Genomic DNA, 22,672 nt, shown 5'->3' with positions numbered 1-22,672 from the left:
CTGTTGATTACACCTTTTCTTTCCCAGCTCTCCTAATTTCAATTGTAATTCCTGTTTAGCTTCATGCAAATTCCTCCAGTCTGACAAAATTATCCATCCTTGTCTAGAAATTCCTTCTTGCTCTTCTCCTTTTGAGATTTTCACCTTTTGTAAGGAGGCACATAATTCATGTGGATCCCCACTTCCAAAAGTACAGGATTCACTTAATCTTGCTTCAACAGATCACTCAGTGGCCATTAATTTACCTATACTGTCATTCCCATTCGGAATGGAGGGATTGGGAGCCTGCTCCTCAACCCCTTGTTTTCTAGGTAGCTTTTCTGACCACATTGATCACCCCACTTCTGGTACCAATATGTTCCGCCACTTATTTCTGTCAAATGGGATGATCAGTAACACTCAGAAAAGCACACAGACAATATAAAGCATAAACAATAACACTTTATTATACTTATATATATATAGATGAATATAAGAATAAAATAGCATCACCGTATCTCAGGCAAACACTCTTCCTTCACAATTGGGAATCCCTGCAATCGATAGGCGAGTTGACACGAGAGACTGACCCTTTAGACATCTTTTAATTCTGTCCCTGGAGACGTCTTGGATTCTAATGTTAGGAGCAGAATCCCGTCCTTATAAAAGGGTGAAAGCTGTTGAGTTCAAAAAGCATAAACAGCTGGTCTTGCTATTACGATTAGTAAAACAGCTGGTCCTGTTCTTTTGTTCTTTGTTTTGACAACACCTAGGTCAAGGAGGTGTTGCAGAGATCGGTTTCCCATGTGTCCTTTTGATGTTATCACGGAGGTGTTGCTTTACTGTCCTTTTGATGTTATGTGAGCGACACGTAGGTATAGGAAGTCAGGATGTCAGTTAAGCTGGGAGGTGTTGAAGAAATCAGCTTCCCATCCTTTTGATGTTGTTTGGACAACATTCAGGTCAGATAAGCAGACTTGAGGAGACATATTACGTAGTGTGTTGAATTTCAATTACCCCCTGGTCATGGGCATAACAAGTGTCAAGTAAATTATCAACCAATTTAAATAGTTCTTTACTGTTAGTGTTTGCTAATCCAATTTTAGATGCATAGTATTTGGCTCCTTTATCACTAATTAAATTTTTATATTCTTTCAGATTGTGTCTCCAGGAAATCTTAACCTCCTGTTTACCTGATTTTAACCACAATTTTTCCATTTTCCATAATTTTTTCTTAAACAATAACAGTTCCTCATCATACCATTTATTTAAGGATCTTAATCTTTTTGAATAGGTTTTCAATGGTGCAATGGAATCCAAAATCAACTCCCTAAAACTATTCTATTCAGATAAAAATTTATCATCACAATTTAACTCCTCCTTTAATTCATAGTGTGCCCAGAACTCTACTGGATTAACCGTACCTCTACTAGAAATTATTATTCTATTGTCAGAATTATCAGCTTTTTGATATATGGTTGATTTTTCCTGCCATCTAAATTGTAGTTCACATAAACAATGGTCAGACCAAATGGAGTCAGTCCACCTAGATTTGAACAGATCTATTTGTGGTAGGGAACTATCTGTGGAGGAAAAAGTAACCAAATTAATATGATGCCCTTTTGGTGTGTTTTTTCCAAGACAGGTATAAAAAATCCTAATGAAGATAAAAAAGCAAACAAGTCCTTAGCCTCAGTATCATCCACTTGATCTAAATGAATGTTAATGTCTCCCAAAAATCAAGTTATAAGAACCTCTAATGGAATTTAATGAGAGAAAATGATAAAAATCTTCCTTCACAATATGCCATTTTTTTTTGGGGGGGGGGAATATAAAATAAAGTGACCACCAGAGAAGTATCAAGTCGTTTGGAGGAAAATCTACAGGAAAGAATTTCACAATCTGAGGTAGATTTAGAATCTAATTTTACAAAATCAAACTTATCCTTAAGAGGTAGGTTATAGGGATAGGATTAGAGGTAGGATATAGGGATAGGTTTAGAGGCAGTTACAAAATTAGACAGGGACACTGTTCAGGCAATTAGGCCTGATGGGCCGCCGCGGGAGCGGACCGCTGGGCAAGATGGACCTCTGGTCTGCCTCAGCGGAGGCAACTTCTTATGTTCTTAATAATTGCTACTACCCCTCCTCTCTTAGTGACCCTAGATAATGGTATAATTTTAAAACCATGGGGCAAAATTTCATTAATGATTGGGTCGGTATCAGAAACCAACCACGTTTCTGTTAAAAAAACAAAATCTGGATTAGCCTCTTGCAACCAGTCATGAACCACAAAAGATTTATTTCTAATTGAACGGATATTCGTATAATACCCTTTTAAATTACAAAATCTAATATTGGACCCATGGTAATCTGAATCCAATAAGGAATTAGAACAACGAACTTGTTTCAATAGGCGTTGTTTTTTTGTATGTAATTTAAAAAACACTCAAGGATTAATTAAAGTTGGAATTTGCCAAGGGCCTAATTCTACATAGCCATGTAAGAATCGATGAGTGACAGGGAACTGATAAAATCTTTGAGATCGAAATTGAGAAATATGAACCGGGATAGGTTCAAAGTGGGTTACCCCGCTGACCCAAGTATTGTAACATAAAAAGTAAATAAAATCCCTACCAGCCAACAATTATTCCTAGATGCCATTTTTTAAATGCCCCAAATTGGAAAACCATAGCAATAAATAAAACCTTAAAACTCGCAAACTATACATAAACATTCAAACAATTAGAAAAGAAACAACAATTACCACAATTAATCAATAGGTCGCTTCGCCTGGTCACTTCACAAAGACGCATGCTAAGGCACGCACCTTTGCCGTGCACCTTAACCGGTGTGCCAAATGCCCGCACACCGTTGGCACTCCTGGGTTTTAAATCTTCCCAGCACTCAGCTGTCCTGGAGGGGCGGAGCAAGCTCGCATGCCCAACGAGAGCAGGGCTCTGAACAGCTGGTGAGGTGGAAGTTGCGATAAGCAGGGATGTTTCCCGCTGCTGGGTTTTAAATCTTCCCAGCACTCAGCTGTCCTGGAGGGGCGGAGCAAGGTGAAATAGGTCTATAAGCCCCGCAACTGGTCACATCCGGACTGCATGTTTTTTTACTTATGCCCAGATCAAGCTAACTATTTAGGGTCATGCCACAGCTCAATATCAGTAGCCCACTTGAGATCAGTCTATAAGCAACTGAAAACATTTGCAAAGCTGCAGATGTACATTTTACAATTTACATGTTGCTCTTGTAGAATAGGAGTTCTAATAATGGTTGCTTTGGTCAGACAGTCTTTCTATCCAACTTCTCCCTCCCTCCTGCCAAAAATAGAAAGAGGAAAATGAAGAAAAATGTTAATGAGTCAAATAGTTATGTGGTTCCTGTTTAGAACCATGGGCTGTGTTTGCTGTGGACCTTGATATTACCTATTTTTTAAGGGGGCCTGGTAGCTAGGGATTCCCACATGTAACAATATTATCATTCTACTTATCCTCAAAGACAACGGTTACTGATCTGTAGCAGGTATTTTATGAGGACAGCAGGATAAATATACCTTAGAGGAAAGGAAGGACAGGGGAGATATGATTCAGATGTTCAAATACATGAAAGGTATTAACATAGAACAAAATCTTTTCCAGAGAAAGGAAAATGGTAAAACCAGAGGACATAATTTGAGGTTGAGGGGTTGGAGACTCAAGAGCAATGTAAGGAAATTCTTCTTTACGGAGAGGGTGATGGATGCCTGGAATGCACTCCTGAGAGAGGTGGTGGAGAGGAAAATGGTAATGGAATTCAGAAAAGCGTGGGATGAACAGAGAGGATCTAGAGTCAGAAAATAATATAAAATATTGAACTAATACCAGTACTGGGCAGACTTGCATGGAATGTGTCTGTATATGACCGTTTGGGGGAGAATGAGCTGGGGAGGGCTTCATTGACTGGGAGGGTGTAGATCAGTGCGGCCCCCTGGCTGCTATTTTGCGGCCCGTAGCCAAGTACTCGAACTCGTAATCTAGGCAACTGCAACTGGGCAGTTGCCGATGTGTATGCTGAGATTCCTGCCTTCGCGTATCTGCCAGATGCACTAAAGCAGGAGTCCCGGCATACGCAACAGCAGAAGGCAGTTGCAAGTCAGCTGATGCTGATGCAATTTCGCACACTGGGCAGGAAGAGAAGCTCCGGCATCGACGTCAGCTGACTAGCAACTTCCTGCAGCTCAATCGTATGTCGGGAATCCTGCCTTCTCTTCCTGCCCAGTGTGCACCAGGTACTGCTGGTCAAGGGGAGGAGGGGAAGAAGGAAGGGATAAGGGGTACTGCTGGACAAGGGGAAGGGAAAAGGGGTACTCCTGGACAATGGGAACAGGGAAGGGAGAAGAGGTACTGCTGGACAGGGGAGAAGGGGGACTGGGTATTGCTGGACAAGGGGGAAGTAAAAGGAAGGGAGAAGAGGTACTGTTGGACCTGGCAGAAAGGGAGGGAGAGGAAAGGTGCTACACACTGGAGGGGAGGGTGAGATGGTGCATGGGGAGAGAGCATGTTGGGTTGGGGTGTGTGAAGGAGGGATGCCAGTGAGGGAAGAGGTACCTCTCAACATAGCTCCTCTTCAGTTTTCTCAACCTGTTCGAGACATTTTAGAGGCTTCCAGTTAGCCTGCCATTCGACAATGCTACCACTAAAAATGGACTAAATATTCTACGTGGTGCATCTCTCACAACAAGGAACCTTGACATGCCTCCTTGTCTTCCGTCTTGGATTATCTTTTGCACTTATCTACCTCTGGACTCAAGTCTACATCTATTCGAGTCCATCTCAGTGCAATTGCTGCTTTCCATCAACCTATTGAAGGGAAACCCCTCTCTGCTCATCTGGTGGTTTCCAAATTTATGAGAGGACTTTTCAATGTCAAACCTCCTCTCAAACCGCCCCCAGTAGTTTGGGATCTTAATGTTGTTCTTGCTCAATTGATGAAGCCTCCATTTGAACCAATGTCTACAGCTCATCTGAAATACCTCACTTGGAAAATGGTGTTTCTAATTGCCTTCACATCTGCTCGAAGATTCAGTGAGCTGCAAGTTTTAGTTGCTGATCCACCTTTCACAGTTTTCCATTATGACAAGATGGTCCTCCGTACTCATCCTAAATTCTTACCTAAAGTGGAGAATTTCATCTCCAATCCATTGTACTTCCAGTGTTTTTTTCAAGGCCTCATTCTCATCCTAGAGAATCAGCTCTTCATACCCTGGACTGTAAACTGCTTTGGCCTTCTACTTAGAATGCATCAAACCACACAGAACTGCTCCTCAACTTTTTGTCTCCTTTGATCCAAATAAGTTGGGACATCCAATTTCTAAACGCACCATCTCCAACTGGATGGTGGCTTGTATCTCTTTCTGCTATGCCCAGGCTGGATTACCACTTCATAGTAAAGTCACAGCCCATAAAGTCAGAGCAATGGCAGCTTCCGTAGCTTTCCTCAGATCTACACCTATTGAGGAAATTTGCAAGGCTGCTACTTGGTCTTCGGTTCATACCTTCACTTCTCACTATTGTCTGGATATTTTCTCCAGACGAGATGGACAGTTTGGCCAAACAGTATTACAAAATTTATTCTCCTAAGTTGCCAACACTCCCACCATCCCATTCTGGTTAGCTTGGAGGTCACTCTTATGTGAGAATACCTGCCTGCTTGTCCTGGGATAAAGCACAGTTACTTACCGTAACAGGTGTTTTCCAGGGACAGCAGGCAGCTATTCTCACAACCCACCCACCTCCCCTGGTTGGCTTCTCTGCTAGCTATCTGAACTGAGGAGATGCGCCCTGGGCTGGGCGGGAAGGCACTCGCGCATGAGCGGTGCAGCAAACTTGAAACTTATGAGTTTTCTCCAAGCAAGTCTGCTTGCAAGGCTGTCCACATCCGGGCTCCATGGATGATGTCACCCACAAGTCCCTGGATAACACCTATTAAGGTAAGCAACTGTGCTATATCTGTCTACCTACCTTAGGAGTTGAATTCTATCATCTTTATAATAGACTGAAAAAGTCTTGCGTGAACGCGGCATTCTAGTACATTTGTGTATGTTCAATGCAGCACTTTCAAAAGCTTTGAGAACATAAGCTGGGCAAAAAGGGTTGATGTCACCCATATGTAAGAATATTTATCTTGCTTGACCTTGGGCAACACATGCTACAGCTAAGTACCTTTTTGTTTTCCAAGTTTTTTCATTATTGGATGTACTGCACCACCAATAAATACCATCAAGGCAGTTTCCATTTCCATATAATCATATATAAAGCAAAGGAAATTAAAATAATTTAATAGTCCAGAAATCCTGTCCTTGTCTGCACCCTACTGCCAAAAAAGTTCTGTTTTAAATTTTTGATATGGTTCTATGTGTAAAGGAATCAGGATAAGATTAAGGCATATGCAAGTTAGACACATGCCTAAGACCCAAATTTTTAGGAGGGACCCTCTCAGATGTGTAATTGGATGGCTTCCTTTGAGACTTTAGGTATCTCATTGGCCTGAGGTATCCTGGCATTGGTAGGGAGGTGGAAACATACAGTAGTCTTTGCCCTTGACAATCTGTTTTCTCTTCCCCTTCCCTTATTTTTTATTGTTTTTTATTCCTGGTAATTCCTTCCCTATCTTTGTCTCTCTTAGTGACGTTTTGCCTGACTTTCTGTATTCTCTCTTTTCTCTAAGTGACAATGTCTGTCTTTCAGTTTGTGCTGCATTTCTCCAGTATTGGCTGCTAAAGTATTGCCTGGAATAGAAGTTACAGTCGGCCATGAGGAAGATAAAGATGGAAAATGGCCATATGCAGGAACAGCACACACTATAAAGGCCCTGGGAGCAAAGCACTGTATAAGAGATGTATGCATATCCTTTGCACAATTTCTAAAGCTTCACAAGCAATATTTTTATTCGATGTTCTGTCTTCAGGCTGTATAATTGTGCTTAGTGCCAAATGGGAGAATGGTACTGCTCTTCTTTCCCAACTCGGGCCGATGCAGAAAACTTCCTGCACAATTACCGTATATACTCGAATATGTCGATCCGAATATAAGTCAAGACCCCCATTTTTCCCCCCAAAAGGAGGAAAAATGATTGACTTGAATATAAGTTGGGGGCTTAATATTCGTGCCATGCCCTGCCAGGCTCTGCACCTAATGTCCTCTCCCTCACTTCCTTTCCTGCCAGGCTCTGCACCCAGCCCCCTTCCCTACCAGGCTCTGCAGCCAGCCCCCTTCCCTCCCCTCCCTGCCCTACCAAGCTATGCAGCCAGCCCCCTCCCTGCCAGACTATGCAGCCAGTCCCCTCACTACTTGCCAGACTCTGTACTGCACCCTGTCCCCCCTCCCTGCCAGGCTCTGCACCCTGTCCTACATCCTCTACCACCTCTGGTGGTTTAGTGGTAGACCAGGACAGGAGAGATCCCTCTTGGCCCGGCCGCTACAAATAATTTTACCCCTGCATACCTTTTCTGTTATCCCCTTCCCCCCACGTACCTTTTCAATTATCCCTGATGGTCCAACGGTGTATGGGCAGGACAGCATTCCTGCCCTGCGCACCTCCTTCGGAGCTCGCAGCACACAAGCACGCAGGAGCAAGCTTCTGGAGCTACCGTGCGGCCCTGCGCCTCTTGTTGAATGGTTGCAGCTAGGTCCTGCAAGAATTGGCGGCAGCCATTCAGTGAGAGGCACAGGGCCGCGAGCCCGGAAAGAGGTGTGCAGGGCAGGAACGCAGTCCTGCCCATACAACGCTGGACCACCAGGGATAACTGAAAAGGTACGTGGGGGGTGGGGGATAACAGAAAATGTACGCAAGGGGGTAGGGGGGTAAAAATAATTATTTATAGCGGCCAAGACAGGAGACTGGAGGGATCCCTCCTGTCCCGACCTATCAGAGGCCTGCGTCAAGTCAGGGAGGGGGGTCGGGTGATGACCGGAATATAGGACGAGACCTCCATTTTTGGGCCATTTTTGGGCCCAAAAATCTCATCCTATATTCGAGTATATACGGTATTGCAGGTTTAACAATTTCACCATGGGATAGCAATGTAGAAATGGTTTCAACACAGGTGTTAACTTGCATGGTAATTCTGACCACACACTACATCAAAATGAATGCAAATGTGATTTGCCAATCTGCAGCATGCAAAACAAAAATAAAAAGGTTTTGATATGCAACTACTGTGGGAAAACGTTCACTCGGTCTGGGGCAGCGTAGAAGGATTAATTGAGAGGAGTGGGTATCTACCAGCATGTCCCAAACTCCCTCAACCAAACCATGCTGCCAAGATACCTTGCATCAGCCCCTATTGTGGCCAAGTGGCCCCCTCCCTGAAAATCTAATACATCATGCCCACAGTTCAAAACATTTCCCTGGTAGTCTAGTGACCCCCCTCCTTCTCTGAATTGACTACCCTACCCCCAAACATTTTTCCTGGTAATCTAGTGCCCCCTCCTTTTCCCAACCCAATCCCCCTTTTTTCAAGGGATTTTTGGCCATATCGATAACATTGACAGGCGTGGACAGATTTTTTACAAAATCAGGAGGGTACAATGTCGGGCAATTAGCTGTGGCAGTGGCAAAAGCTTTCAAAGCTTGATGGGAACATTTGGCTGGACAGACCCATTTAGACCAGTGTTCTTCAACCTTTTTACACATATGGACCGGTGGAAATAAAAGAATTATTTTGTGGACCGGCAAACTACTAAGACTGAAATTTTTAAAAAACCATTTCCGCCCCGTCTCAGGGAGCTCAGTCCCTGCAAACCATCTGATCCCATCCACACAAACCTCAGTTATGATTTTATATTGAATTTATTTTTATTAAAGTATAAAAAGAAATAATATTCTGTACAATTGTCATTTTATAAATACAAATATACAGAGCAAGGACCAACAAAACCCCTGTCTCCTCTCCCCTTCACATATATCCCCTCTACTATCAAGAAAACTGAACAAGCCAAATTATTACAGAATGCTACACAGAAATATCATGCTAACAGAATACCAAGTCACATAAGATAAGAATAGTGTTGGGGGAGTGCCCCCTGGTCAGAGAGAACCCTAAGCCAGCCGGAAGCTAAAGAAGCACTGCCTGGGCTTTGCAGTCCACAGTTATGTCTCTAGCAGGATATATAGTTCAAATCTGATATTCTAATGACAAAATGGAAATAAAATTATTTTTTCTACCTTTGTCTGCCCATTTTGTTCATGTTTATTCCAGTTTCTGCTTTCTTATGTCTCTTCTTAATTTTCTTTCCAAGGTCTTCAGTCTATCTGCCACTTCTGTCCCTTCCTGTCTTCTACCTATTACTCCAATATCACTGCACAACAAAGTTTTTGCTTCCTGAACACTGCTGGGTGTTTCTTATAGAATTTTGGGTGCTGATCATGAATATTACATCAAAAATTACCCATCACGTACCATTTCAGAGAAATCTTCAATTTTGTCGTGATTTTTTCTTATATTTGGATGCAAACAATTTTTTCTCCCATAAGTGTCTTATCAACAACGGTTTGTGCCGCCTGGGTATGTCCATGCATAAAATCTAGCCAGGTTGGAAGCTGTTTTATGGAAGATGACATCCTGGGCATGTCTGGGCAGGTCTGAACGAGCTTGCGCTGTCTCACCATGCTATAATGGTGGCTTCCATACACCGATCCTGCTCATTTGGTTAATATAGATAGTCTGTGTGTGTATATAGTATCAGTATAGTAAAGTATAGTAGTATAGTAGCTGTAGCAATATAACAGTAAGTAAGCTTGATGCTATAGACGTTTTGGTGTCGGGCAATATGTCTCGTCGGTGTCGTAACAGCCGCGACACATTCTGCTATATCTGTGGGGAATATACACTTACGCCTCAGAGACGTTCGATGACTGCCCTTGTAAAGAAAGCCTATCATCTGTATTTTGGCTGCAAAATAGGTGATCAAGACAAGCAATGGGCGCCTCACATTTGCTGTGCGACATGTGCTGTTAGTCTGAGAGCCTGGCTCAGAGGTACTCGAAAGACGATGCCATTTGCTGTTCCGATGATATGGCGAGAACAGAAAGACCATGTGACGGACTGTTATTTCTGTTTGACTAATGTGTCTGGTTTCTCTGCCAAAAACAAGAAGTCAATTGAATATCCTAATCTGCCTTCAGCAATGAGACCCATGCCACATGATGACAGTCTTCCAGTTCCGAAACCACCAGAGGATTGGACCTTAGACGAACCAGATGAAGAAACTGCAGTGCAGGGTTCTAACAGTGACATTGACCCGGATTTTGAACCATCCTCATCAGGCGATCCACATCTGATAACACAGTCCGAATTGAACGATTTGGTCAGAGATTTGGGTCTGTCAAAAGCAAAAGCTGAGCTGCTAGGTTCGAGACTGCAGGAATGGTGTTTGCTATCACCAGGTACGAAAATTTCTGTGTTTCGAGACCGGCATCATGATATAACCAAATTTTTTGCACAAGTCGACAGTCTCTGTTTCTGTTGTGACATTGAAGGATTGTTCTCGGTCTTTGGTTGTGATCACAACCCGGAAGAGTGGCGTCTTTTCATTGATTCGTCAATGTTAAGCCTGAAAGCTGTTCTGTTGCACAATGGCAACGTTTATCCTTCAGTACCTGTTGGCTATGCAGCACATATGAAAGAAACATATGAGAATATGGAAATGTTACTAAAGTATGTCCAGTATACCAGGTATAACTGGAATATCTGTGGAGACCTCAAAGTCGTTGCTCTGTTACTAGGACTGCAGCTTGGCTATACAAAGTACTGCTGTTTCATCTGCGAATGGGACAGCTGAGACAGAGAGTCGCACTATTCTAGAAAGAACTGGCCACTCCGTAAAAAGTTAGTTCCAGGACAGAAAAATGTAGCACATGAATCGCTTGTTGACCCGACAAAGATATTTTTGCCTCCTCTTCACATTAAACTGGGACTCATGAAGAATTTTGTGAAAGCAATGAACAAGGAAGGGGAAGGTTTTCGTTATTTAAGACAGATGTTCCCAAGAATAACTGATGCCAAGATCAAAGAGGGTATTTTTGTTGGCCCCCAGATCAGACATGTTATGAGTGACAAGCGATTTGAAGATCTGTTAGTTGGGCCGGAAAAAATTGGCTGGAAAGCCTTGAAAGACGTTGTTGACAATTTTCTGGGCAATTACAGAGCCCCAAACTACATTCAGCTGGTAGACAAACTTCTCAAAGCATACAAGAGAATGAAGTGCAATATGTCACTCAAGATTCATTTCCTCCATTCACACTTGGACTTCTTCCCCGCAAATCTCGGTGCTGTGAGTGACGAGCACGGTGAAAGGTTTCATCAAGACATAGCTACGATGGAGAAACGATACCAGGGCAATTGGAATCCGTCAATGCTTGCCGACTATTGTTGGATGCTACAACGTGATGCACCAGACACTGAATATAAAAGAAACTCGGGAGCAAAACACTTTTAATTCTGTTTCATTTAGTCGCTTGTGCGAAACGTAAACTTGACTATATATTTTATTGTCAGTAAACATAAAAATGTCTATTTCTCATAGTTCTTACGTGATGCAGTAAAACCAAAACCATATTTGAGCATACCAAGTTGGTACCTGTCATAATCACCAAAAACTTTTCAGGAATCAAGACTTAACCAAAAAATTGTTGTGCAGTGTATCCAGAACCTCCTTTTTCTTCTTACTGCATCCACCCCATGTCCAGCATCTCCCACCTACTCAGTCAAGTCTGCTTTTTTCCTTCACCCTACAACCTCCATGTCCAGCATCTTCCTGTGTTCTTTTTTTCTTCCCGTTGCTGAGCCAGCCAGCCAAGCCATACCATACCATACCACTCTCCTCTTTTCCCCATCTTAATCCAGCAGATACCTTCCATCACCCTACACCCTCCATTCCTTATTCAGCATCTTCTCCTTGTCTCCCTATTCCCCCTTCACCATGTCCAGCATAGCCCCTCTGTCTCCCTACTCCCTCTACCCATGTCCAACATCTTACTTCTGTCTTCATACTCCACCCTTGTGTTCAGCATTTTCCATGTCTCTCTGCCCCCTGCAAGGTCCAGCATCTGTCTGTGTCCCTATTCTTCCAACTCCCACCTAGTTCCAATAACTATCCTTCCCCAACGGGATCCACCATCTCCCTTCTGTCACACCAGTCGTCCCGTCCCCCCAGGTCTACCATCCCCTTCCCACAACATTTATATCACATTTTTCCCTCTCCTCATAATCCAGCATCTCTTATTGCTTCCCTTGGCTGCTGGCCCCAATCCACTCTTCCAGCATTCGATTGCTATCAGCCCTGCCTTCGACCCTGGTCCTGCTAAACAAAGACAAAACCTACCCTACCTTTAATTGTTGTCCCGCTAAATCAGATGGCAAGAACGAGCACAGAAGCCGCGGGACCTTTCCACTTGCCTGCATTGCTATTCGCTATAAGCTCTGCCGGTCTCAATCCTGCCCCTCAAAAACAGGAAGTCTCTTCAGAGGGGGGACGGGATCAAGATCGGCAGGCAAGAGGAAAAGTCCCACAACTTCTGTCTTTCTTTTTGCCCTTTAATCTGGCCCTGCCAACACCACCGGAGTTGGGGCGCCCACTGCTATACACCTGGCAGGAAATTTAACCGCGTCGATCTCGGTGGCCCTGCGTGGACCAGCAGGAATTTTCTGCGGACCGGTACTGATCCGCGGACCGGTGGTTGAAGAACACTGATTTAGAGACATTGCTAGCAGATATTAACCTCGAGGACTGATACCTTGGAGCAGTGAGTGTGGCATTGGAGGATGTGGCGCCACGTGCAAATTCTATATTGATGAACATTGAAAAAAAAGTGCGGGCAGATGGGGAGAAAATAGATGTCCTAGAGAACCACTCTTGCAGAGACATTCTGAGAATAATTGGGATACTAGAAACTGTTTTGAAGTGGTACCTCTCCTCCATACTAGAGAGTTGACTGCGGTCTGAACGTGTTTTCTCAGATGCCAAGGGCCCATTCTGTATCGAGCGGGTACACTGATAATGCTGCTTGTAAGAGGGTCGAGTAAAGGCCTGAGTGGTCATTATTAAGGTACATAATTACCTACATAAAGTTGAAATACAGAAGGATTAGAACTTAACAGAAGAGAGAAGAACTTAAATATGAGGAGGTACCTGTGAAACTTTTTTAGGACTATTCACTAGCGCTGCAAGAAGGAAGACTGAGATTTTTTTTCCCTATATGACAAAAAAATATTTCTTGCTTCTGAATCCTGCCATTTTAAAAGTTTATGTAAATGGGAAATGTCACTCTTTTGATTCTCCTTTCACAGCCCAAGACTGGATATGCAACGAAATTCAGCTATCTAATGAGATAAGGAGTAGAGGACTTCTTTTTCTTTAATTTTTGCATAAGATGTTCTATTTCCCAGTCATGTTATTTCTTCTCAGGTCCTTGTGATATTATTTTATTGCTATGACATTGTAGATGACGGCAGATAAAGACCCGAATAGTCCATCCAGTCTGCCCAACCTGATTCAATTTAAATTTTTAAAATTTTTTTTCTTAGCTATTTCTGGGCAAGAATCCAAAACTCTACCCAGTACTGTGCTTGGGTTCCAACTGCCGAAATCTCCATCAAAACCTACTCCAGCCCATCTACACCCTCCCAGCCATTGAAGCCCTCTCCAGCCCATCCTCGCCCAAATGGCCATATACAGACACAGACCATGCAAGTCTGCCCATTACTGGCCTTAGTTCAATATTTAGTATTATTTTCTGATTCTAGATCCTCTGTGTTCATCCAACGTTTCTTTGAACTCAGTCACCTTTTTCCTCTCCACCACCCTTCTCAGGAGCGCATTCCAGGCATCCACCACCCTCTCCGTAAAGTAGAATTTCCTAACATTGCTCTTGAATCTACCACCCCTCAACCTCAAATTATGTCCTTTGGTTTTACCATTTTCCTTTCTCTGGAAACGATTTTGTTCTACGTTAATACCCTTCAAGCATTTGAACATCTGAATCATATCTCCCCTGTCTCTCCTTTCCTCTAGGGTATACATATTCAGGGCTTCCAGTCTCTCCTCATATGTCTTCTGGCGCAAGCCTCCTGTCATTTTAGTCGCCCTCCTCTGGACCGCTTCAAGTCTTCTTACGTCCTTCGCCAGATACGGTCTCCTAAACTGAGCACAATACTCCAAGTGGGGCCTTACCAATGACCTATACAGGGGCATCAACACCTTCTTCCTTCTACTGGCTACGCCTCTCTTTATATAGCCCAGCATCCTTCTGGCAGCAGCCACCACCTTGCCACATTGTTTTTTAACCTTTAGATCTTCGGACACTATCGTCCCAAGGTCCCTCTCTCCGTCCGTGCATATCAGCTTCTCACCTCCCAGCATATATGGTTCCTTCCGATTATTAATCCCCAAATGCATTACTCTGCATTTCTTTGCATTGAATTTTAGTTGCCAGGCATTAGACCATTCCTCTAACTTTTGCAGATCCTTTTCCACTCCCTCTTCATATTTTCCACTCCCTTCTTCCTAGTTTAAAAACTTCTCAATTTCTCTCTTGATGCTGCTTGCAAGTAGCCTCATTCCATCTCTGCTGAGGTGGAGTCCATCCTTTCTAAATGGCTTGCTCTTCCCCCAGAACGTCATCCAGTTGCGCATGAAGTGGAATCCTTCTTCCTCACACCAGCACCGCATCCATGCGTTGATTGCTTGCAGCTCCGTCTGCTTCTTCTCGTCGGCCCTGAGTACCGGCAGGATCTCCGAGAACGCTACCCTCTGCGTTCTGGTCTTCAGCTTCCCTCCTAGCATCCGTAACTGGTCCTTCAGTACTTCCCTGTTGTAGTTCCTGTTACTCACATTGTTTGTCTCTACATGGATCACCACCACCGTATCTTCCTCTTCCACGCTGTCAATGATACTGTCGATGCTGCTCACTATGTCTTCTATCTTGGATCCCGCTATATGGCTGTCGACTTAAGAACATAAGAAGTTGCCTCCGCTGGGTCAGACCAGAGGTCCATCGTGCCCAGCAGTCCGCTCCCACCTATAAGGTGATCCTTTGTCTAAAACACTTCAATCCCCTTTATCCTTCTATCTATACCCTTTCATAATCCTATATCTACCTCTATCTGTATCCCTCAATCCCTGTATCCTTTAGGAATTTATCCAAACCTTCTTTGAAACCCCGTAATGTACTCTGTCCTATCACAACCTCCGGAAGTGCATTCCAGGTGCCCACCACCCTCTGAGTGAAAAATAATTTCCTAGCATTGGTTCTAAACCTGTCCCCTTTCAATTTCTCCGAGTGCCCCCTTGTTCTTGTGGTTCCCAATAGGCTGAAGAATCTGTCCCTATCCACCTTCTCTATGCCCTTCATGATCTTGTAAGTCTCTATCATGTCTCCTCTGAGTCTCCGCTTCTCCAGGGAGAAGAGCCCCAGCCTTTCTAGCCTGTCTGCGTATGAAAGGTTTTCCATACCTTTTATCATTCTTGTCGCTCTTCTCTGAACCCACTCAAGTATTGCCATGTCCTTCTTAAGGTACGGTAACCAATATTGAACACCGTACTCCAGATGCGGGCGCACCATCGCATGATACAGTGGCATGATGACTTCCTTCGTTCTGGATGTAATGCCCTTCTTAATAATACCCAACATTCTGTTTGCTTTCTTTGAGGCTGCTGCGCATTGTGCTGTTGACTTCATTGTTGTATCCACCAGTACACCCAAGTCTTTTTTAAGGTTACTTTCCCCTAGTACTAATCCCCCCATTTTGTAGCTGAACATCGGGTTCTTTTTCCCTATATGCATGACCTTGCATTTCTCTACATTGAAGTTCATCTGCCATTTATTCGCCCACTCCTCCAGTTTGTTCAGGTCCCTTTGTAGGTCTTCACATTCTCCACAGTTCTAACCCTGCCACAGAGTTTAGTGTCATCCGCAAATTTTATAACTTCACACTTTGTCCCTGTTTCTACGTCATTAATAAATATATTGAACAGCAGCGGTCCGAGTACCGACACCTGTGGAACACCGCTCGTGACCCTCCTCCAGTCCGAGTAGTGGCCCTTCACTCCAACCCTTTGCTTTCTGCCTGCTAACCAGTGTTTAACCCATCTGTATACGTCCCTTCCACCCCGTGGTTCCACAGCTTCCTAAGTAGCCGCCAGGGGATACCTTGTCAAAGTCTTTTTGGAAGTAGAGATAAATGATGTCTATGGGTTCCCCTTTGTCCATCTGGCTGTTTGTCCCTTCAAAGAAGTGCAGTAAGTTTGTTTGGCACGATCTTCCTTTGCAGAAGCCATGTTGGCTCGCTTTCATTAGTCCATTTTTTTCTATGTGCTCACAGATGCTGTCTTATCAGTGCTTCTACCATCTTGCCCGGAACTGAAGTCAAGCTTATTGGCCTTTAGTTCCCCGGGTCACCTCAGATCCCTTTTTAAAGATAGGTGTAACATTTGCTATTTTCCAGTCCTCCGGGATCTCCCCAGTTTTCAAGGATAGGTTGCAAACTCGTTGGAGTATTTCTGCTATTTTGTTTCTTAGTTCTTTTAATACCCTTGGGTGGATTCCGTCTGGGCCTGGTTTTGTCGCTTTTCAATCTATCTATCTGTTGGAGGACATCCTCATGGCTTACCTCTATTGTCGACAGTTTTTCTTCTTGGTCTCCATTTAAGATCTCTTTGGGCTCTGGTACATCATCCAACGATCCTACTTCCTCCCTCGCCGGTTGCTTCCCTTTAACGTATCTGAAGAACAATTTGAAATTTCTTGCTTCCCCGGCCAGTCTCTCTTCATATTCTCTTTTTGCTCTCCTAACCACTCGGTGACATTCATTTTGGTGTTTTCTGTGTTCCTTCCAGTTTTCCCCAGTTTGGTCCTTTTTCCATTTTTGGAACAATTTTTTCTTGTCTCCTATCGCTTTCTTCACTTCATTGGTTATCCATACTGGGTCTTTTGTTAGATTATTTTTATTTTTTTTTTGCACCCTTTTCTAAACCTGGGGATGTACAGATTTTGTGCTTCTTGCACCGTGTCCTTGAATAGGGACCAGACTTTCTCCATGGTCTCTGTTTTTCTTGAGCTGTTTCTGAGTTTCTTTCTCACCATTGCTCTCAAAGCATCGTAGTTCCCTTTCTTGAAGTTGAGCATTGTCGCTGTGGTTCTCTTCACTTTTGATGTTCCTACTTCTAATTTGTACTGGATTATGTTATGATCGCTGTTTCCTAGTGGTCCTACTAGTTCCACTTCCTTTGCAGGTCCCCCTAGCCCGTTGAGGATTAGGTCGAGAGTGGCATTCCCTCTCATTGGTTCCTTGACGAGCTGTTCCATGAAGCAGTCCCTCACAGCCTCTAGGAATTCTGTTTCCCTTGCGCAGTTGGAGTTTCCAATACTCCAGTCTATCCTGGGGTAGTTAAAGGCGCCAGTTTTGATAGATGAAGTGGTGAGGATGTTTGAGGAGTATGGTGGGTCTGGAATATCTGGATGTGAAGCAATGATATGAACACCCCTGACGCAGCGATTTGATGCGAAACAGAGGGTTCCCCGTTGGGTATAAGGACTGCCTGGCTTGGATTTGGAGGCCATTAGCAGCTAAGTTATTTTTCTTGCTTTTGCTGTGGATGTTATGAGCTGGACTATACTGCCTTTTGTTACATTCACTCACTGACTTTCATCTATATTAGGCGTGCTGTTTAATACCACCTGGCAGGCTACTTTAGTTGCCTTGTTTTCTTGGACTATTTTTCAGCATTTACACCATAAACAGCATTTGTAGGAGTGGAGTTTTTTTGGCCAGATGAAGCTGAACTGAGGCCTTTTTCTCCACTTTTCTTTTTCCTTTTTCCCTTTCTCTTTGGGGAGTGTGAATATTGTTGGTTGTAAGTAAGGCCTTGTAGTGTTGCTGGGTGTGTATATCGTTTGTCCGTGTGGGGCTTGTTTTTGAGTGAATAAGAGGTAGTTAAAGTCCCCCATTACCATCACGTTTCCGTTTTTGCATTCACGCCTCAATTCTGCTTCCAGTTCTTTGTCGTTTGCTTCTGTTTGTCCAGGTGGACGATAGTACAGTCCCAATTTTATGTCAAATCCATTTCTTCCTGGTAATTTAACCCATAATGATTCCAATCCTTCCGCCTTTGTTGCCATATCCACTCTGGTCGAGTGAATGGTGTTCTTTATATATAGTGCTATTCCTCAACCCTTCTTGTGAGTCCTATCTCTTCTATAGAGTTTGTACCCTGCCAGTACTATGTCCCATTTGTTTTCCTCATTCCACCATGTTTCCATGATTTCAATGATGTCTAGGTCCTCTTTTTTGGCTGCGACTTCCAGTTCTCCCATTTTGGTCTTTAGGCTCCTCGCATTTGCGTACAAGCAATTTAAGTCCTGTTTTTTTCTTTTTCCTGTTGTTTTTCCTTGTGATTTGCTCCTCTTGCCGTCCCCCTCATGAGCTGCCAGCCCCTGATTTCTGTTCCTTTCTTCCTCTTTCTTTGGCGCGTCTTTTTTTGTCCGCAACCTGTTTCCTCATTTTTACCTGTTCTAACTCCTGCTGTTTGCTCTTCTTTTGTTCTCTAGTTTCTCTTGTTCCTTAGACTCCTGTTGTTCATCTTTTGTTTCTTCCCAGCATTTTTCCCGCTCAGTATCTTCTTTGGATACTCTCGTCTGAACCTTCGACGTCAGGTCAACTGCCGGCTTTCCCCTTCTTCTTAGTGTAAAGCCTGCTCTATTCCTCTCTTGACGTTGTTCGCTAGCAGTCTCGTTCCTGCCGTGCTCAGGTGTAGTCCATCCCTTCTGAAGAGCTTGTTCTTCCCCCCAAAAGTTGTTCAGTTCCTCACAAAGTGGAAACCTTCTTCTTCGCACCATCTCCTCAGCCTGCGTTTATTGCTTGTAGACGTAGTAGCAATATCCGAAACATGGTTACAGACTCTCATGGGTGGGATATTACCATACCAGGATACAACCTGATTAGACAAGACAGAGAGGGTAAGTTAGGTGGTGGGGTAGCACTTTATATCAAAGAGAACATTAAGACAACCAGGATCACAGATGTCAAATATACTGGGGAATCCATCTGGGTAAACTTGGCCAGAGGTGGAGAAAAATGCCTGTACCTTGGTATGGTATACAGACCTCCGAGACAATCAGAGGAAAAGGACGCAGAATTAATTGAAGACATTGAGAATATCACCTTACGAGGGGAGGCTGTTCTATTAGGAGACTTCAACATGCCTAATGTAGACTGGAACACACTATCTGCGACAACTTATGATAGCAGGAGGATATTAACGTCCATGAAGGGAGTACGGCTCAAACAAATGGTACTAGAGCCCACTAGGGCCCAGGCCATCCTGGACCTGGTACTTACGAATGGGGAAAGCGTCTCGGACGTCTCGGTGGGAGAGACGCTAGCCACCAGTGACCATAACATGGTATGGTTTAACCTTAAGAAAGGCTTCCCTAGATCACAAACAAAAACAAGGGTACTCAATTTCAGGGGCACTGACTTTGCACGCATGGGAGATTTCGTCTACCAGATGCTGCAGGTTCAATACGTAACTGATAATGTGGAAGCTATGTGGTCAACCTTGAAATCAATCCTTCATGAGGCAACTATCCGCTACATAAAACAACAAAGAAAAAGGAAACCCCAATGGTTCACAGATGAGGTATCATACCTCGTCAAGGAGAAGAAAAGAGCATTTCTCTCATACAAACGCATGGGGGAAAAAGAAGCAAACATTGAATACAGGACAAAGTCTGCAGCGGTCAAAACAGCAGTCAGGGAGGCCAAACTTCGTATGGAAGAAACTCTAGCAAAGAACATCAAGAAAGGGGACAAATCCTTCTTCAGGTACATTAGCGACAGGAAAAAGAACACAAACGGGATAGTACGCCTTAGAATGCCAGACGGGAATTATGTGGAAACTGACTCCGATAAAGCCAAACTACTGAATGATTACTTCTGTTCAGTCTTTACCTGCGAGGCACCAGGGCACGGGCAAAGCATGGATGACCCATTTCAGAAGTTTGAGTTCACACCAGCTGATGTTTACAGAGAACTGTCAAGACTCAAGGTGAACAAAGCCATGGGACCGGACAATCTGCACCCAAGAGTGCTCAGAGAGCTATGTGATGTTTTGGCGGAACCGTTAGCCATGCTCTTCAATCTCTCCCTAAGTACGGGGAGAGTCCCCCTGGACTGGAAAACTGCCAACGTTGTTCCTCTGCACAAAAAGGCAGAGCGAAGGCTGCGAATTACAGACCAGTAAGTCTCACATCAATAGTGTGTAAACTCATGGAAACTCTACTTAAAGGGAAATTAGACACGATATTGGATGAGGGGAATCTGAGGGATCCCTGTCAACATGGATTCACTAGGGGCAGGTCATGCCAATCCAATCTTATCAGCTTCTTTGACTGGGTGACAGGAAAGCTAGACTCGGGAGAGTCTCTAGACATAGTGTACTTAGATTTCAGTAAAGCGTTTGACAGTGTCCCACACCGTAGACTATTAAACAAGATGAAATCGATGGGGTTAGGTGAGAAACTAACTGCATGGGTCAATGATTGGCTGAGTGGAAGATTTCAGAGGGTGGTGGCCACTAGCGTGCTTGACTTTAAGAATAAATGGGACATCCACGTGGGATCTCTACGTGGGTCGAGCAGCACTCTGACTTAATGGGGTGGGTCAGTAGAGTGGGCAGACTTGATGGGCCATAGCCCTTTTCTGCCGTCATCCTTCTATGTTTCTATGTACCTCTTCACATCTGCCCTCGGTACTGGCAGGATCTCTGAGAATGCTATCTTCTGTGTCCTCAGCTTCAGTTTCCTTCCCAGGATCTTGAACTGTTCAGTTAGCTTAGTCCTGCTGTAATTTCTCCTGTTGACATCATTTGTTCCAACGTGGATTATCACTGCCATCTCTTCCGTCTCAGCTCCTTCCAGGATCCTCTCGATTCTGTCGGTGATGTCTTTCGTTCTTGCTCCTGGGAGACAGGTCACTAGCCGGTCTTCTCTCCCTCCTGCTACGTGACTGTCCACTTCTCTTATGATTGAGTTCTTCACTATGATTGCAGATTTCCCCTTTTTCAGCTTCCTCACTGGTCTCAAGTCTGTATCCTCGGTGTGGCTCAGTATTTCTCCTTCAGGGTACCGGTGAGTCTTTGCCTCCTCTGCTTGCTCAATTCTTCCATGTGGTCTTTCATCCTTGGTGTCTGTTGGTTCCTGTCTTCCATCTCGTGTGGGTGTAACTTCCTCGTTCCAGCGCTGTCTAATGATGGAGTCCCCTACGACAATTGCTGTCCTCTCCATCTTCTCTAGCCGCAGGTCTGTGTCCCTGGTATATGTCCATCTCTCCGGCCGTAGGTACGTGTCCTCTGCGCACTTCCATCTTCCCTCATTTGGCGTTGGCTTGCACCGGACTCATCTTCTTGTGGGTTCCCTCCGCTGTTTCCAGATCTCGCTGCTGTGGCTCCCGTTTCTTCCTTATGGTCGTCCTCCAGATGGTCCTCACTCTCTGTAGGTGTATCTCGGCAGTTCCACTGTTGCTGGTGATTTTCCACAGCCTCCCTGTATGCCTCCTCGATGAATTTCTCTAACTCCCATACTTCTTCCTCGATGGTTTCCTCTGTTTTGATGTCCTCCACTTTTCAAAGTGCTTCCAGTTCCAGTATTCTGCCCTCCTGGAGTCTGACTTTGTTTCTTTAGGCTCTCCAGTTCCCCGCATTGAGTGTATACATAAGACTGCCTCCCGGAGGAAAGGTAGTCGTACATATGGCAGACGGTGCAGAAAACTAGGTGACCCTCATGAAGAGGAATGCTGGCCTCTAGACTCTTGGTAAGCCCTGAAGGCCACTGTGGACCGGTGCTGACAGGGGGGGGGGGGGGTTTCAGTGCAGCAGAGTAGTGGCCAGGCTCACAGGGGGGACTGGTGCAGTAGAGAGTGGAAGCCCAGTGGTGGGAGGGTCTGTGAGGACCTATACACCAGAAGAAAGGAGTCTGGAAGACAAATTAGCTGGAGGGTCTGGTAGAGCCTGGAGTCTAGGCTAGGAAGTGACTCAGGCTTGACAACCAGCAGTGGGACTGGTGAAGAACCCAAAATCTATGGGGACCCAAGGGGCCAGGCGGTGGCCTCACAAGGAGCTGGAACAGCTATGAATGAGCTGGATGGAGGTCCTAGACTGAGGGGGTCTGGTAGATAATCTTCCTGCTTGTCTGTTGCTTCCATTGATGCCCGCTTGCCGGTCTGCTGTGGCTGTCCTCTGTTCTCCTTGCTTGTTTGTGTGTCCTCTGCGTCTGCTGCAGTTGCCTTGTGCTCTCCTTGTTTATTTGTGTGTCCTCTGCGTCTGCTGTGGTTGCCCTCTGCTCTCCTTGCTTGTTTGTGTGTCCTGTGTCTGCTGCAGTTGCCCTTTGTTCTCCTTTGCAATGACTTGTTCCTTCTCAAGGTCCTTCGCAAAGGCGCTCTTGCTAAGGTGAGTGCCTTTAATGCTCACCGAGCACTGTTGGCCCCTCCCCTTTTAAGGGGGAGCTCTGGTGAATGATGTCAGGGGTGGACGGAGTTAACTCTCGCCACTTGCCCCTTGCTCTCTCCTGCCTTCTCTCCCCTGCTGTTTCTCTGTCTCTCCCCTGCTGTTTCTCTTCTCTGTCTCCTCTCCTGGCTTGTTCACAAGCCTCTTCCC

General features: G+C 44.6%; 1 protein-coding gene across 2 annotated transcripts in view; it reads left to right on the top strand.

The window, feature by feature from the left end:
* Positions 1-22,672, top strand: part of GATD3A (glutamine amidotransferase like class 1 domain containing 3A) — a 158,123-nt gene that overhangs the window by 133,182 nt on the left and 2,269 nt on the right. For both annotated transcript variants that reach the window (XM_033941461.1, XM_033941460.1), the window contains one exon: positions 6,710-6,866. In XM_033941461.1, the coding sequence (XP_033797352.1) occupies positions 6,710-6,866 (157 nt within the window). The remainder of the gene's footprint in view (positions 1-6,709; positions 6,867-22,672) is intronic.

This window comes from Geotrypetes seraphini, chromosome 4, assembly GCF_902459505.1.
Source record: "Geotrypetes seraphini chromosome 4, aGeoSer1.1, whole genome shotgun sequence".
Classification (NCBI taxonomy): Eukaryota; Metazoa; Chordata; class Amphibia; order Gymnophiona; family Dermophiidae; genus Geotrypetes; species Geotrypetes seraphini.
Note: the sequence above shows the minus strand (reverse complement) of the source record. Positions and strands in the feature narration are given on the sequence as shown.